This window comes from Choloepus didactylus, chromosome 8, assembly GCF_015220235.1.
Source record: "Choloepus didactylus isolate mChoDid1 chromosome 8, mChoDid1.pri, whole genome shotgun sequence".
NCBI classification, from domain to species: domain Eukaryota; kingdom Metazoa; phylum Chordata; class Mammalia; order Pilosa; family Megalonychidae; genus Choloepus; species Choloepus didactylus.
In genome coordinates, this window is record NC_051314.1 from 103,736,080 (window position 1) to 103,754,358 (window position 18,279).

The 18,279-nt window shown below is 37.9% G+C and overlaps 1 protein-coding gene across 1 annotated transcript in view; it reads left to right on the forward strand.

The window, feature by feature from the left end:
• The first annotated feature begins 6,927 nt into the window (after positions 1–6,927).
• The window catches only part of LOC119542867 (leukocyte elastase inhibitor-like), a 43,136-nt gene continuing 31,784 nt past the window's right edge, over positions 6,928–18,279 (forward strand). Inside the window, exon 1 of the mRNA XM_037847482.1 lies at positions 6,928–7,032. Within this exon, the coding sequence (XP_037703410.1) occupies positions 6,928–7,032 (105 nt within the window). The remainder of the gene's footprint in view (positions 7,033–18,279) is intronic.

The following is an 18,279-nucleotide window of genomic DNA, read 5'->3' on the forward strand; positions in this document are numbered from 1 at the left end:
AACCTAAAACTTCTGAGAAGTACTTTGAGGTGTTTGCAAAAGTCCAAACCTACAGTGCAGGCCCACCCGGAGTGGCACTGCACAGCCAGGCAGACACCCATTCCCCAACTGTGGGGTTGTTTGTATGGGCAAAGAAACACGCCGCTTCTGGTGTACCACTGCAACCCGGACCCAAGAAGCATGTTGGCCAAACCCAGAACAGGGCACATGCCTCATCTCCTTGCCCAAGTATTTCAGCTCTGACTAGTGGAGAAGGAAGCAGTGGGCTGTACTTTTTTGGACCTGATTGCAAAGCACGATTCCTTATATGTGATGTTGCTACAAAATGGATTGAGATTAAATGAGCCCCAACTAAAGCCTCTACTCCAAATGTTAATTGGACCAATTGCTAGGAATGGAGATATTCCCCCATTTGTATGTTCCTCTTTCTCCCTCTCCAATTCAGCTTTTGCTTTTGACTCTTCTACTCTTGGCTAAGACCAGAAGCAAAAAGTCTCAAAATCACCTTCCAGGAAACATGGTCTAACAAGATTTCCAGCTCCATTCATTGGAGTCTGGAAGTTTGAATACAGTTCACAGAAGCACCACAATTTTGGGGATTTTTGAAGGTCAATAGCCTTTCTTGGGAATCAACTACATGCTAAGGTTGACTTTAGGGCATGTGGATCATGCTGCAGAAAACAATTGCCTTGGAAAGGAAAACAAGGGGCCTGAGGCAGCCTAGCGAGTCAGTTTTTCCAGTAAACTAAGAAACCCCAGAGGGAGTATAAAGACGTTTCCCCTCCTTTTCCATCTGGTTTGCTTTTTTTTAGCAGATGTTGTAGGGCTTTTCCCTTTGCTTCTCAAAGATTCCTTTTTTCAGCTGTATACTATGCTCCCAGTTACCTAAGACCTGGTCACTCTTTGTGGATAAATGGGGAAATTACTAAGGCTGAGACTATTTCTGATTTCTGTAGAGTGGGTTGTTTTAGTTCAGGGTCTCTTTGTCACACATAGGGCTCTATCATCCCTCTTTAACCCTTCTAGGGGAGTTCCAGCAGTGGGACTGTTTTGTTTTTTTTTTTAATTCAATTTTATTGAGATATATTCACATACCATACAATAATCCAAAGTGTACAAGCAATTGTTTACAGTACCATTATACAGTTGTACATTCATCACCACAATTAATTTTTGACCATTTCATTACTGCAAAAAAATAAATAAATAAATAAAAATTAAAGTAAAAAAGAACACCCCAAACACCTCATTCCCCCATCCTCCCTGTTAATTTACTTTTTGTCCCCATTTTTTTACTCATCTGTCCATACATTGGATAAAGGAGTGTGAGCCACAAGGTTTTCACAATCACACAGTCATACAGTGTAAGCTATATAGTTATATAATCATTTTCAGGAATCAAGGCTACTGCGTTGCAGTTCGACAGTTTCAGGTATTTTCTTCTAGCTATTCTAATACACTAAAAACTAAAAAGGGATATCTATATAATGCATAAGAATAACCTCAAGAATGTCTTCTCAACTCCATTTGAAATCTCTCAGCCACTGAAACTATTTTGTTTCATTTCTCTTCCCCCTTTTGGTCAAGAAGTCTTTCTCAATCCCATGATGCTGGCTCCAGGTTCATGTCCCACGTTGCCAGGGAGATTTAAATCCCTGGGAGTCCTGTCCCATGTAGAGCAGAGAGCTTACCTGCAGAGTTGGCTTAGAGAGAGTGGCCATGTCTGAGCAACAAAAGATATTCGCTGAGAGTGACTCTTAGGCACAATTGTAAGTAGGCTTAGCCTCTCCTTTGGAGTAACAAGCTTCATTAGGGCAAGCCCCAAGGTCAAGGGCTTGGCCTTCTAAATTGGTAGTCCCCAATGCTTGTGAGAATATCAGTAATTCCCCACGTGGGGAAGTTTAATATTTCCACATTTTCCCCCAGTCCCTTATGGGGATTTTGCAAATACATTTTTATTCTCTGCCCAAATTACTCTGGGATGTATTAGGGCTTCACAGTAACCTGAACAAACCAATTAGATCTCACCCCCTATTCAAGGTTCCATGTAGTTATGGTGTTTGAATAACTGACCATACAAGTTAAATTATATAGTGTGCTACAGAAAATACAGATTTTGCATCAAATAAACATTTTTTCCTTTGGTCTCACACAGAAGTTGAAGTTTTAAAACACCGTCAATATCATCTTTTACTCTTTAGTCTGATTTACCTTAGTCCTAACCAAGTCCATTTCATTCATATCTCTAATTGAAGTCTGATCTCTTTTTCAGCCTCTTTAACATTTGCTGTATGGGGTAATGCTGACATTCATAGCTGCTGAAATCTGGCTCTGAGTCTCAGGTGTCGCATCACACAGATACACAAAGTTCCAGGGACCGACCAGGTTATATACAAGAGCTGAGCATCTCAGAATTTAGAAATAACCCTTACAACTCAGGAATAGATGTAACTGCTGTAAAAGTACAATCTAGGAGCCTTTACCATAAGCCTTCCCCTGATAAACTATGCTCTCAGATTCAATTCTCAGAGTTTGCACATTATAGTTAGTCACATTAGTGAGGCGTTACATTTGTCTTTTCATTTCTGGTTTATTTCACTCAATATACTGGTCTCAGTGTCCTTTCACCTAGTTGCATACCTTACAACTTCATTCCTTCTTGTAGCCACAAAGTATTCCATTGTATGTACACAACACAGTTCGCCATGCCCTTCACCAGTTGATGTACCCGTAGACCCACCTCCATCCATTGGGAATCGTGAATACTGCCACCATAAAGTGGGACTGTTTCTTGATGGGCAAGACCAAATAATAGAAAAGCTGGAATTCAAAGGTTCTCAGCCTTTCCAAAGTCAGAATGCATTTGAACTAGCTTGAAAGAAGATCACTTTAGTTGAAAGAGCATTAGGCTGCACATCAAAAGAGATGATGGAAGGCTTGGCTTTGAATTTATCATGATTAAATAAGTTATACTATTTGTTTCTCAGCTTCCCTGTATGTTCTAGAAAGGGTGCATGTGTATATCATCTGATGAACTTCTATGAGCATAATGTGAAATGCTGCAACCTCCTTGAGGATGAGTCTGTCAGATTAAAAAATAATAAACTGCATAATACAAAGCCTAGAATTGTGTTGAAATCAAGTATAGAATTGAGCATGTTAGGAAAATTGCTTCTTTCTTACTTCCTGGTAGCCTACAACAACTAATAGTAATTAAGTTATGTGGTACTTGCTGTATGACAGTTATTTTTAGGTGTTATATGTATATGAACTCATTTAATCATTGTAACAACACTAATAAGTAGGTACTCTTATTATTCTGATGGGGAAACCAAGGCACAGATAAGTAGTTTGCTGGATCTGCAGTGCCAGGCTTTAAGCCACAGCAGTAAACTCTGAAGACCATGTTCTTAACCTCTATGGGGTTAGGAATTTTATCTTCAGGCCAGACTATCACAGTTTACTTCTGAGCTCTCTGATCTTGAAAATAGCCTTGTGAATTTTTCTCTCTCTCATATATTGTACAAGAAATTAATTATTTTGAAATAAAATAAAATAGAAGCAAAAACATTTCCCTGTAATTTGTGTCTGTATGCACTGCCAGCAGAGGCTTCTTCAAACACCCTGTCTTCTTGTGGAAAAACTGCTGTGTAGGTTGATATAAAAACCTATTTTCTTATAAATGTTCATAAGGGAAAAAGTCTGTTTCTTTTAATTAAAAGCAAATTGCAGAAGAGCAGGTTCTGAAAGTACACAGAGGCCTCCTGAAGTGGAAATCAATTCTGAGGAAAATCTCAAGGCATGGTCAGAGTCTTGGAGAATATATGAGGAGTCACAATGTCCAGTTTCATCAAGATAAACTTGTTGCCTACTGGATGGATGAACATGTAAAAAGGGCTTTCTTTAACAATAGGTGCTTGCATCAGAAGGTCACCCCTTTCACCCTGAAAGGCCAACAGAAGCAGGAGGGAGCACTTCAGCCATTTGGGGCATTGAAAGTATAAACTGATGCTTTGCAGGTGGGAATTGCTCGCAAGTAGAAGAAAGGGGCCTGCCAAATTGCACTAAAGCTTCAGAGTCCTGCTCAAGCCCTGTATCCCTGGAATACTATTTTGACTTTAAGGAAAGGTTTGTGGTGAGTTTTGTTTCTATGGAAATAAAGCAATTAGGTTAAACTATTTAGTGAAAAAGGTAATGAATAGTATTTCTTTTCATTTTTCACTAATTTCAATATTACTCTTTTTCAGTTAGCAATGAGAGAACAGTGCACATTTATGCTTATGCTCGTTTTAAATTAAAAGTTTATTTTATTTTTAGAAAACTAGCATTGATTGAACTGGGTACCAGAACATAAGATCCAGTTACATTGTCTAGGAAAGCTTACCAGGTTGATTTTTGCAGTTGTATATGAAACACCACGGTTCTGCAGGAGGTATCTATTTGAATTTCAGAGAAAGCTTTTAAGATGTTAACAACATCTTCAGGCTAGCCTTAAAAACAACATAATGGTCCTACTTTACAATTCTTTAAAGGAGGAGTGGTCTGCTCAACATAGGCTGAAAATAGGCTTAAGAAAATGTTCTTCAGCATTCACCATTCTCTTCCCAGTTACGTGACTCTTTTCTACATCGTTAGACAATGCTCCCTTTACCTCTTTTAGAATGGTGTGTAGGAGATCGCTGCTCCTCAAACAATTCACCTGAGTATCTTGCTAAAATGCAGATTCTGAGCCCATAAGTCTAGGATGGGGCTGTAGACTGCATTTATGTTCCCTCCGAGTGAGGTTAAGGCTGCTTGCTGGTTCATGGATCAGCCTTTGAGTAGTAAGTAGAGCATGAGTGATTGTTTTTTTTTTTTTTTTGGTGGGAGAACGGTGAGGAAAAAGTGGTATTTGCCTGATTTTTCCTCCTCTTTTCAACTAGTCATATCTAAAAGGGGAAGTGAAAAACAAACAAACAACTTTTCTTAATCCTCAAGCATCCACTAAATTAAAGCAGTCAATCCCAGCAGCCAGGAAGAGGATCCTAACAGAACCAGAGCTCAGTTGTTATGTCACTGTTTAAGGTGTAATTGGCTTTCACACTTGATTAATAAATGGTGCTAATCAAATTTACTGAGGACAGCTTTCTTTCAGTAATATTTTCCTTAAGTGTAGAATGAAGTCTTCTCTCAAACAAGAACAGGGTTAAAGCGAGGAGCTCCATATAAAGGATGCTTCCATGTGTTAACGTTGGTCTTCAGAGATGTTTTCAGGGGACCCTTAGGACCTAGGGGACTCCAGCGACATTCAGTGCCCCAGCTGATTGACTGATCTGCCTCAGAGAAAGTGATAGAGGAAGATCCAAGGCACCCATCTTGGCACACTTTCTAGTCAAACTCTCGGCATTTATGACATTCCCATTGGTCACTTCTGACTTCACAGGATTTGGGCTTGGGTGCTTGTCATTTGTTTTAACTTTCGTCCTCATTTGGTTGCCTATGGAAGATTCTGTGGTAATTACCCCTGCTCCATTAGGGGGGAACTGATCAGTTATAGGCATGCTATCTTCCGCACAGAGCAATAAGGTTTAGGGAGCCCGGTAAGTGCTCCAACTTTCAGGTCACTTTGCTGTTTCCCCTCCAGGGGATTCCAGCAGCAGCAAACATAATCTCAAGCCTCTCCAGGCAGGGCTGGAAACTGAACTACAGCTTGGCTGTCAGTATTCTGGGCTTGAACCTGCTTCGGCTTGGGGGCGGCTAAGGTGACCTCATACGTTTTTTCCATCTCCAGTTTCTGTGAACCATTGTTCTTGGAAATAGATGATTTAATAGGTTAACACATATTTGTGTTTGCCCCACTCTGCTGTTCCTAGTGTTTGTTATATTTTACTTGGTTACCTTGGGAAGAACAAATACATTATGTAAGTCCAGACACACTCAGAGGTCAAAATCTGCAAAGGGCAGAGTTCAAAGGGATGTGGTCAAGAAAGACAGAGATGGTGGCGAATGGGAAACCAAGTGCTTTCTAGATGCTTCCAGAACAAGAGTTTGAGGAAAAGTACCAGGATGTGATGTCTTCTGGTACAGTGGAAAGAATATAATTATGGAGACGGAAGACCTAGTGTGAACTCTGACTTATTGGCTTCTGATGATCTCATCTCAGCTTCTACGTAACAATGAACTCAATAAAACTTATTCTGCGTATTTCAAGAGGTTGGTTTGAAGACCATAGGAGAGAATTATGTGTCTGTGTATTACAAATGTAAAGCGATATGAAAATTAGGGATATTATTATTTAATGAAGCGATTATTAAACTGAGCACTCAATAGAAAAGTTCTGTGTACTAAGAGCTATGCCCAAACAGCTGTGTTTTCAGAAATTTTGGAGGAAAAGATAAGAAACTGACTATAGGGGATTAAGGTTAAGCAGTACACAGGAAGAAAGAGTAATAAAACCTCAAACATTCTTTTCTTCTCTGTGGAACTAGTTTACCCAGGATGTAAGCCATAGTATATTGATATTTACCATTGATCTTTTTCATATAAAGAATGACCCTTAGAAATTTTTCAGTTGATACTCTAAACTGCCCAGTGTTAAAAGAAGTGGATTTAAATAATATAATTCAATGTAGATTTTTCTGAGCAGCTTCTGGGTAAAATCCATGACCTGGACTTAGAGGGGAAAAGCATCTTGTGTCAAGAATTGCAATTTAAAGGGCAAAAATGAGTTCACAAATATATCTAGTATTTTCCAGGGGTTAAATAGGATCAAAATGATTCTCACAAATGAACTTTTCTTTTTTGGCTTTATTTCCTCTCAAATTACTCATGACTATTTCTCTTGGCACCCAAAAGTTGTCTATGAGTGGCCTACTCACTAATTATTGGCCACCAAATTGCAAAAAAAAAAAATTTGTCCTTCTTTTCAGTTTTGTCCTATTCCAGTTCATGGTGTTAGTGCTTCCTGACTTTGTCAACTTCCACGAAGTTCCTACACGGCTGTCCCTCAGAGATCCTCCCCACCAGTCCCTGCTGGAGGTGCCACTATTGCCCGTAAGCGTCCTTACTGGCACTCCTACAGCACAAGTAACTATGCAAGTCAGACAGGTGTACAGACAAAGTGCAGTAGGAGCATCTGGTAGGAACTATGGATTCTGGTCAGCTAGGACAAAGTGGAAGGGTCAAAGAAGGCTCTCTTTGAAAGAACTCATTTATTTTAACATGAAGAATAAATAGGATGTCAGCAGGTGGAGAGGGGCAAAGGTCACCCCAGTATTATGGAAGTATATAGACAAAAGCATAGAGATGTAAGACTTGATAACATATTCTAGAAAATAAAGTAGGACCTTCCCTCAAAAGCAGCACTAACACTTTTCCACAGTTCTTCCTTCCTACAGTACAATGAGAGGTGGAATTGGTAGTATTTCCTTTTGTAATTAGACAAAACAGGATTTGAATTAAAATCCCTCTGAGTGAAATCCTGGGGTGGTGATGAGGGTTGCTGAGAGTATTAGAGCATATGGTCAAAAAAGCCTGGATACCTTATCTCTAAGGACTCAGAAACCATAAATACAGTCAAGCAAAATTCATCTGGTGGTAGCAAAAATGAACTAAGTTCAGTATCTAAGCCTTTGAACTGAGGACTCCCTTCACATGACCCATAAATATCTTGCACTGTGATTAGTACATTTGTTAAATTGCATTCTAAATTCCACTACATTTTTCAAAAAGTTGAGTAGTTTTGATTGGAGGTTTTGATTAAACCCACAAAAAACATTCCGGGTTTATTCTAAGGGATAACAATTTGTGTTGAGACCCATGCTCCCGCACACACGTAGCCTTTACCCAATGTAAAGAAATGTGATTTCCTGGCATCATCACCTATCTTAGTAGAACAACTCAAAGGTAGCCTTTTCACATGAGGAAGGAACTTGCTTCCTTTTTTGAACCATAGATTTCTACAGATTTCTTTATGCTTCTTCCCACCTCCCAAACCACCTGAAAGGACCAGGCAAATTGCTTTATACTGTCTACCAGCTACTCCAGTGATGCTTTTCTAATTTAGATTTTTTTTTCTCTGTGACTCTTGCTTATTAGTTTGTATGATATCAGTGTGCTCTATATTAAACTCTAAGCTCTTAGAGGATATAATCTAGCATGGCCCTGTTGGAAAACTGTGACTTAATGCTTTTAAGTGATGGTAATCATGATGCTGTCTTATGTTCTGCATCATCCACTTTGGTTAGTCAGTATTGAAAAATGCACCTTTTAGAGCAGCAGAGGATTTGAAAATCTCCCATAAATTTCAGAGACAGGCTTCTGTTTCATTCACCCCCAGAGAATTTCTCATTGTCACTAAGTCATGCATCTGGTTGAATAAAGGTGTCCTGCATACACTGAAGATGTGTGTGTAGAAAAACTGGTGTTGGGGACACACTGAGAACTGGTGGTTCTACCAGAAAAATCATCCCAATTTCATCCTCTTTCAGACTTGGGCATCTCTAACTCTCCTGTCTACCAGACCTGCACATTCCCAGGAACAGAACACAGGGCAAAAAGAGGATAATAATAAAAATAGTGTTGACTGAGGACATACTGTGTCTTAGGGTCTGCACTAGAAGTTTTCCAAAGAGATGACATTTACTCATCAAAGTGACTCAATGAGCCCTATGTTAAAGATGAAAAAGCAGGATGAAGTGATTGCATGGATTTCTCTAGGCCTCATGGTGAGAATGTGGCAGTGCTGGGATTCAAAACCCAGGTCTCTTGTCTCCCACGTCCATGATCTTCAGCATGACCCTCTAAGTCTCGTCCATTCAAACAACAAGCCTGATCTGTGACTAGGGAGGACAGGGTTAGTGATTTCTCACTGCTGAGACTGGGCCTACTGCCATTCTATCTTCTTTCCAATCACATGAATGATAAACACAGAGCTCAAAAGACTTCTGGAAGATGCTATGTTAAGATATTGGTCATAATATCCTGGAAGATTGTTTTTAAAACAAGAGAATTTCATGGCTAATAATGGAATGATGGTTAATAGAGAAAATTATGGTTTAATCTAAGAAATAAAATACAAAATAATTCTCAAATATTTGTGCCTGATTAACACAAGATAATCTGAAAATGATCTGGAAGACAAAACGTATGTTGTATTATCCTTTAAAAACAAGGGAAATAAAAAGAAAAAGTAAAGAATAAGGCTATAGCTCAGAATTGAACAAAGAGAGATTTGAAAATGATATTTTTAATATGCTCAGAAATGATATTTTTATTAACATATTTAGCCCAAATTTGATTTTGACTTAAAGAAAAGATGGAGAAATTAAAGATGATGTAGAGAAAAACTAACAAAAGGTAGAAGAACTTGAAAATAGGAATTATGGAAAAAACTTGATGGCACTTGAGTTTTTCAGTTTTGAGAAAAGATCAAGAGTAGCACTCACTGTACACCTCATATCATTATAAAATTATATAATTTTTAAAGAATAGATTTATAAATTTTTTTTTACTGGTTTCTAGTTTTATAGAGGGCAGAAATCTCAGTCTGAGTGCCAGGTTTATCTCATTTTAAGTAATGACTTTTTCTTTCCTGAAAAAATATATGTAAATCAAGAGTTTTTAACAAAGTCAGACTATAAGCTATAGAGAGGAGGAATTGCATTAATATATTCAACTCTGAAAGAAATTAAATCTCCAAATTATTCTTTTTGATGGCACTGTGAACAAAACACAAGTTTCCCCTAGTCTTACCCCTACCCCTCCAAAAAGCCTCTGTGAGTCTTTCTGAGCTATGACTGACATTATAAATTTTTCTAAAGCAATTGAAATGGAATAAAACCAGTTCATGAAAATATTCTGCAAATCCAACCTGACCTGACCTGATATTTCACTCTTTCAGTGGTTTGAATCCCTGGTGTTAAAAAAAAAAAAAAAAAAAAAAAAAAAATAAGTCACACTTTAATGCACCAAAGAGCTCTGCTATTTCAAAAAGAGATCTTATGGTGGGTGCTTTAGAAAAACAGAGGCTTTTCTGGAATGATCTATTTATTTTGAAAACCTTGATTTTAGGGATCTGTTGTGCTTAAATTACCTGAGTATTCATAGAATTTAATTATGATAATGTGGCAAGCTAGTACAAATAAAACTGGTGTAGTCCATAGCCCTACAACTGCACAATGAGACAACCTTGCTGATTGTTTTAAATGAAAAATTAATTAAACAGGTTGGGTGCTGCAAGGCATGACTTAACATCTTTTACAGACAGGAGGCTGGAGAAGTTGAAATCTTACACTTTCCACACTAGCAACTTTAGGAACTTCAGGAAGCCAAAATTGGCTCATTCATTTTTACAGCTCTGCGTCAGCATCCATTTTGGTTGCGCTTGTAAGATATGAGGGCCTGCTCCTTCCCGTTGACCACAGGAAAGCTGGGCAGCCCTTCCGGAGAGCCACTCTGGCCAAGAAGTGAATGCTATGATTGGTTTCCATTTACCTCACCACTGAGATGCTTCTGAATACTTGACAGAACTCGTTCCCTCAAGCTTGAGTTTCTTGACTCTCAAGGAAGCAAAATACTGCATTTATTTTTCTTTCCTGAAAAAATATATGTAAATCAAGAGTTTTTAACGAAGTCTGACTATAAGCTATAGAGAGGAGGAATTGCATTAATATGTTTTATTAATATGCATTAATAAAAGTGAGAAGGACCATCCATGCCTCAGTTTCTTGGTCTTGGTCTTTGATTCTTTCAATTTGGTTTCTTGGTGGGGTTGTGGGAATACTAGTAACTTATTATTCTTCAAGCTTTCAGTTGTAGTTAGGGTCGATATAAAAATGTCCCCAAACAACAATAAAAGAGTATGTGTTAGGTGGGGAGGAGGTGGTGGTGACTCAAGGACAGATAAGTAAGTGTAACTTCTCCCCCTAAGGTGTGAAACCAGGTATGCTTATCCCCTAAAGGGGGATGTGCAAAAAGCCACTAGTATAGTGTACCCCTCCCCCCTGCTCCCTCTCCCCTCCCCCCACCCCCAGCCAACCATTTCATCCTTCCTACCTGTTGGATTGGTCTGGATCCTTAAGGGACTGATTGCAGTTTGGGGAAGGCTTAGCTACTCAGGTGCTGGTAAGGCAAGAAATGTAAGACTGGGTGAAGAAATGGAATGTATGAATTTTCCTGACCTTGAGGAAAAGGAGGGGGGAGGTATTTTATAAAACAGAAGGGCAGATACGTGTTGAAGAAGATGTCAACTTTTACTGCCAGATAAGTGATATTCAAATTATTTATGACAAAGAGAACTTTATTCCAAAGCTAGCTGTCTGCTCTTGGACAAATTATTTACCCTCTCCCGTCTTATGTTTCCATAATAAAATCAATTAGGAGTTATCCTTACCTGTTAGTGTTATTTTGTGGAGTAAATTAACATATAGAAATTGTCTGATGCAGAGCCTGAAGCATAATAGATTCAGAAAATATTAGTTCTCTTTCTTTTCATGAATTTAACTGTTAACAGATATGTATAACAACAATTAGATCACCTACTTATTGAGGTTCACTGAATGCCTATTAAATATTAGGATTTATATACTCTGTATTCTATATATATTGTCTAATTTAATTCTGCTAAAATCTTGTCAGATAAAGATTATCACCCCCTTTCTATAGATGAGTTAATTAGGACAAAGAGAAGGTAAATAACTTGCCTAAATTTTCACAGCTAGTAAATGAAAGAACCAAGAGTAAAAATTATTATACTCTTTTTTTTTCTCTAAACCCGTGAACTAAGCTTGCCCAGTTCCCTCTAGGGAAAAGACCTGTAGCTCTACTTCAGATTTTATCAAACAGAAAATGTATTTTCTTACTCAGTGATCAAGAAGAATGATTTTTTTTCTGAGTTACTTCAAGAAAATTTGAGTTATCTGGATGTGCTGGTTTGTATATATTATATCCTCCAGAAAAAGCCATATTCTTTAATGCAATCTTGTGGGGGCAGATATATTAGCATTGATTAGGTTGGAACCTTTTGATTGAGTGTTTCCATGAAGGTGTGACCCACCTAACTATGAGTGACACCTTTGATTAGGGTGTGACCTCTTGATTGAATGTTTCCATGGAAATGTGGCTCCACCCATTCAGGGTGGGTCTTGATTAGTTCACTGGAGTCCTATAAAAAGAGCTCACAAACAGAGGGACCTAAGAGCAACTGAGAATGACATTTTGAAGAGGAGCTGCAGCTAAGAGAGGACAAAACACCCCAAGAGCAACATTTTGGAGAACACCATTTTGAAACACAACCTGGGAGCAAGTAGACACCAGCCACGTGCCTTCTGAGCTAACAGAGGTGTTCAGGCGCCATTGGCCATCCTTCAGTGAAGGTACCCTGTTGTTGATGCCTTACCTTGGACACTTTATGGCCTTAAGACTTTAACTTTGTATCCAAATAAACCCCCTTTATAAAAGCCAATCTGTTTCTGGTGTTTTGCAAAATGGTAGCATTAGCAAACGAGAATACTGGGTAATCTAGAAAACATCTGGTCATTTCTCTTTAATGATGCTAGCGTGACACATAGTTTAGTTTTGCTTGGTTTTGAATGATATGTATCTCACATAATATATATTATTTTGTGTCTGGCTTTTTTTTCCCCTCAACAATATATTTGTGAAGTTCATTTGCATTATGCATGTAACTGTAGTTCATTTGTTTTCAATGATGAATGGTTTTCCCTGGAATGAATCTACTATTAACTGGACATTGGGATATTTTCAGTTTGTGGCTAATAATGCTGTTATGAACATTCTTTTATGTCTTTTGGTGCTTGTTTTAGTTTCCTGGGTGGCTTAAGCAAATATCATGCAATGGTTCAGCATAATAATGGAAATTCATTTGCTCATGGTTTTGAGGCTAAGGGAAAGTCCAAATCAAGGCACCACCAAGGTGATGCTTTCTCCCTGAAGACTGTGGTGTTCTGGGGCTGGCTGCTGGTGATCTTTGGTCCTTATCTAAGTCACATGGCAAGGCACATGGCGGCCTCTCATGGTCTCTCCCTTCTCTTCCATGTTCTGTTGATTTCAGCATCTGCTTCCTGTGGCTTTCTCTCTCTGTGCCTGAATTTTATTCTACTTAAAAATGATTACAGTAATAGGATTAAGAACCATCTTGACTGGGCCAGTCCACAACTTACTGAAATAACCTCATTAAAAGGTCATAGTTAAAATGGGTCCATACCCACAGGATTGAATTAAATTTAAGAACATGTTTTTCTAGGGTATCTACAGCTTCAAACCACCACAGTGCTCACATGTTTACATTTCTGTTGGAGTGGAATTGCCAGATTAAAAGGTAGTGCACAATTTTGGTAGATATCACCATGTTTTCCAACATGGTTGTACCATTTCACACTTTTACCAGCAACGAATTCCAGTTGTTCCACATACTCTTCAACTCTTGTTATTGTAAGTCTTTTTCATTTTAGTCATTCTGGCAAATGTGTAGTGGTATTACATTGTAGTTTTAATTTGCATTTCCCTGATGACAATGAAGTTGGTCATCTTTTCATACTTTATTTGGATATCATCTATTGTGAAGTCTGCTTTTGGTCATTATTTTGTTAAGTGGTGTGCCAGTTTGAATGTATTGTGTCCCCCAAATGCCATTATCTTTGTGGTCTTGTGTGGGGCAGACCCTTGGGTGCTGGTTGGATTTGCTTGGAGTGTGCCCCACCCAGCTGTCGGTGATAATTTTGATGAGATGTTCCCATGGAGGTGTGGCCCCACCCATTCGGGGTGGGCCTTGATCGGTGGAGCTATATAAATGAGCTGACTCAAAGAGAAAAGAGAGTGCCGCTGGGAGTGATGTTTTGAAGAGGAGCAAGCTTGCTAGAGAGGAACGTCCTGGGAGAAAGCCGTTTTGAGGCCGGAGCTTTGGAGCAGACGCTGGCTGCCTTCCCAGCTAGCAGAGGTTTTCCGGACGCCATTGGCCATCCTCAGGTGAAGGTGCCCGGTTGCTGATGGTTGCCTTGGACGCTTTGTGGCCTTAAGACTGTAACTGTGTAGTGAAATAAACCCCCATTTTATAAAAGCCAATCCATCTCTGGTGTTTTGCATTCTGCAGCATTAGCAAACTAGGACAAGTGGACTATTCTTACTGATTTGTAGGACTTCTCTCTATATTCCAGATATAAGCCCATTGTTGGTTTTAAAGATTGCAAACATCTCCCTCTCTGTGACTTGACTTTCTGACTCTCTTTTTGGTGTCTAACAAGGAAGGTACTTACAAAATTATTATATCTGATTTATTAATCTTTTCCTTCATGTATATTGTTTTCTATATTCTGGTTAAGAAATCTTTCCCTTAGATAATAAATAGGTAATGGATACAGTCTCCTTTTTATATTTTAGAAACCTTATTCTTTTGCCTTTTATATTAGATCTATAATCCACCTGAAAGATATTTTCATGTAATTTGAAGTAGGCAATATTTCTTTTTTTCCCATATGTATATCCAATTTTCCTACACTACTTATTGAAAAAAATGATCACTTTCCGTAGTTGTGCAGTACCACCATTTTCTTAAATCTGGAGTCCATGTATGGGTAGGCCTATGTGTAGATTAGACTATTTACTGTGTTCCTTTTGTCTCTGTCCTTGAGCCACTATCACACTGTCTTAATTACTGTTATTTTGTGATAGGTCTTGATATCTAATATCCAGGAGAGAAAATCCTCCTACCTGATCCTTCTTCAAAGGAGTCTAGGATATTCTTGGCTTATTAAAGGCTTTTAGTATAAATTTTAGAATCAGCTTGTCAAAATATACCAAAAATATCTAGAGATGCTTTTAGGGATTTTGAACGATTACATTAAATAATGAGATCAATTTGGGGAGAATCACAATAGTGTTTCTTCTATTACCAAACTATGACATATTCACTATTTATTTAAGTTTTTTGATTTTATGTTAAACACTTTATAACTTTCTGTGTAGAGATCTTACATGCCTTTCTTTAGATATATTCTTAAAATTTGGCATTTTTAATACTATTGAATGTGACATCTTTTTTTAAGATTTAATGTCCATTTTTGTTAGCTTCAATTAATGTAATGCAGTTAATATTTCTGTATATTGATCCTTGTCTAGCAATCTTAATAAAGTCACTAATTATTTTGAATATTCTATATAATCACATCATCTGTGAATATTAAGAATTTACTTTCTTTTTCCAACACTTATACCTTTAATATATTTTTCTTATCTTCTAGCACTTTCTAGGACTTCCAGTATGATTTTGAGTAGAAGTCATGATAATGGGCATCTTGTTTTGTTCCTAATCTTGAGGAAAACTCTTTCAAATTTTACCATTAAATAAGATGTTTGCTGTAGGGTTTTTTTAAAATACTCTTTATCAGATTAAGGTAGTTCTTTTATATTCCTGGTTTACTAGGAGTTACTTTTTTTTTTTTTTTTTCATTTTTATTGAGATTGTTCAGATACCATGCGATTATCCAAAGATCCAAAGTGTACAATCACTTGCCCCTGGGTACCCTCATACAGCTGTGCATCCATCACACTTAATTTTTGTTCAATTTTTAGAAACTTTTCATTACTCCAGACAAGAAATAAAGTGAAAGATGAAAAAAGAAAAAAAGAAAAGGGAACTCTAAACCTCCCCTATCCCTAACCAACCCCCCTCAATTGTTGACTCCTAGTATTGATATAGTACATTTGTTACTGTTTATGAAAAAATGTTGAAATACTACTAACTGTAGTATATAGTTTATAATAGGTATATAGTTCTTCCCTATATGCCCCTCTATTATTAACTTCTAATTGTATTGTCATACATTTGTTCTGGTTCACAGAAGTGATTTCTATTATTTGTACAGTTGATCATGGACATTGCCCACCATAGGATTCAGTTTTATACATTTCCATCTTTTGACCTCCAACTTTCCTTCTGGTGACATATATGACTCTAAGCTTCCCCTTTCCACCTCATTCACACACCATTCAGCACTGTTAGTTATTCTCACATCTTGCTACCAACACCCATGTTCATTTCCAAACATTTAAGTTCATCCTAATTGAACATTCTGCTCATACTAAGCAAGAGCATCTACATTTCTTCCACAAGGCAGGAGGGAGAGTCAAAGAAGGTAGAGAGGCAAAAGAAAGAGGAAACAAAAAAAATGACAGCTAGGAAGCACCAAAAGGAAAAATAACCTTAAATCAAAGTAGGATAAAGAATCAGACAATACCACCAATGTCAAGTGTCTAACATGCCTCTCCTATCCCCCCCTGTTATCTACATTCACCTTGGTATATCACCTTTGTTACATTAAAGGAAGCATAATACAATGATTCTATTAGTTACAGTCTCCAGTTTATGCTGATTGCATCCCTCCCCCTATGCCTCCCCATTTTTAACAACTTGCAAGGTTGACATTTGCTTGTTCTCCCTCGTAAAAGAACATATTTGTACATTTTATCGCAATTGTTGAATACTCTAGAATTCGCCAAGTTACACAGTCCCAGTCGTTGTCTTTCCTCCTTTCTTGTGGTGTCTCACATGCTCCCCATCTTTCTCTCTCAACCGTATTCATAGTTACCTTTGTTCAGTGTACTTACATTGTTGTGCTACCGTCTCCCAAAATTGTGTTCCAAACCACACACTCCTGTCTTCTATCACCCTGTAGTGCTCCCTTTAGTATTTCCTGTAGGGCAGGTGTCTTGTTCACAAAGTCTCTCATTGTCTGTTTGTCAGAAAATATTTTGAGCTCTCCCTCATATTTGAAGGACAGCTTTGCTGGATACAGGATTCTTGGTTGGTGATTTCTCTCTTTCAGTATCTTAAATATATCACACCACTTCCTTCTTGCCTCCATGGTTTCTGCTGAGAGATCCGCACATAGTCTTATTAGGCTTCCTTGTATGTAATGGATTGCTTTTCTCTTGCTGCTTTCAGGATTCTCTCTTTGTCTTTGACATTTGATAATCTGATTATTAAGTGTCTTGGCGTAGGCCTATTCATATCTCTTCTGTTTGGAGTACGCTGCACTTCTTGGATCTGTAATTTTATGTCTTTCATAAGAGATGGGAAATTTTCATTAATTATTTCCTCTATTATTGCTTCTGCCCCCTTTCCCTTCTCTTCTCCTTCTGGGACACCAATGATACGTACATTATTATACTTTGTTTCATCCTTGAGTTCCCGGAGACGTTGCTCATATTTTTTCATTCTTTTCTCCATCTGCTCCTTTGCGTGTAGGCTTTCAGGTGTTTTGTTCTCCAGTTCCTGAGTGTTTTCTTCTGCCTCTTGAGATCTGCTGTTGTATGTTTCCATCGTGTCTTTCATCTCTTGTGTTGTGCCTTTCATTTCCATAGATTCTACTAGTAGGTTTTTTGAACTTTTGATTTCTGCCGTATACATGTCCAGTGCTTCCTTTACAGCCTCTATCTCTTTTGCAATATCTTCTCTAAACTTTTTGAATTGATTTAGCATTAGTTGTTTAAATTCCTGTATCTCAGTTGAAGTGTACGTTTGTTCCTTTGACTGGGCCATAACTTTGTTTTTCTTACTGTAGGTTGTAATTTTCTGTTGTCTAGGCATGGTTTCCTTGGTTATCCAAATCAGGTTTTCTCAGACCAGAACAGGCTCAGGTCCCAGAGGGAAGAAATATTCAGTATCTGGTTTCCCTGAGGGTGTGTCTTAGATAATTGCTCCACCCTTTGATGCCTCGGGTCACTGTGCTTTTCTGCCCAGCAGGTGACGCCTGTTAGCCTATAATTCTTGACTGGTGTGAGGAGGTATGGCCGTGTTCCCCCAGGCTCTGGGATCTGGTTCTGAATGGAAAGGGCCCCACCCCTTTCCTCACTAGGAGTTACTTTTTAAAACATGCATATTGATTGAATTTTTTAAAATGCTTTCTATGCTATTATTGAAATAATATTTTTATCTTTATTTTCTTCATGTTGTGAATTATATGGATTATATTTTTACACTTTTAATTTTGGAATAACTGCAAACTTACAGGACAGTTGCAAAAATTATTCAAACTCTATACAGAGAACTTTAATATATGTTCATCTCCCTAAATACCCAGATCTATCCATTTTAACATTTACCACATTTGCTGTATATTCTGCTATAAATTCATTTATCTCCTATCCATCCATCCATCCATCCATCTATCCATCTGTTTGTCTATCTATCTATTTATCAATCTATTTTCTGAACATTTGAATGTAGGTTGTATACATCACCCTCCTTAATACTGTCATGTACATTTCCTAAGAAAAGGATAT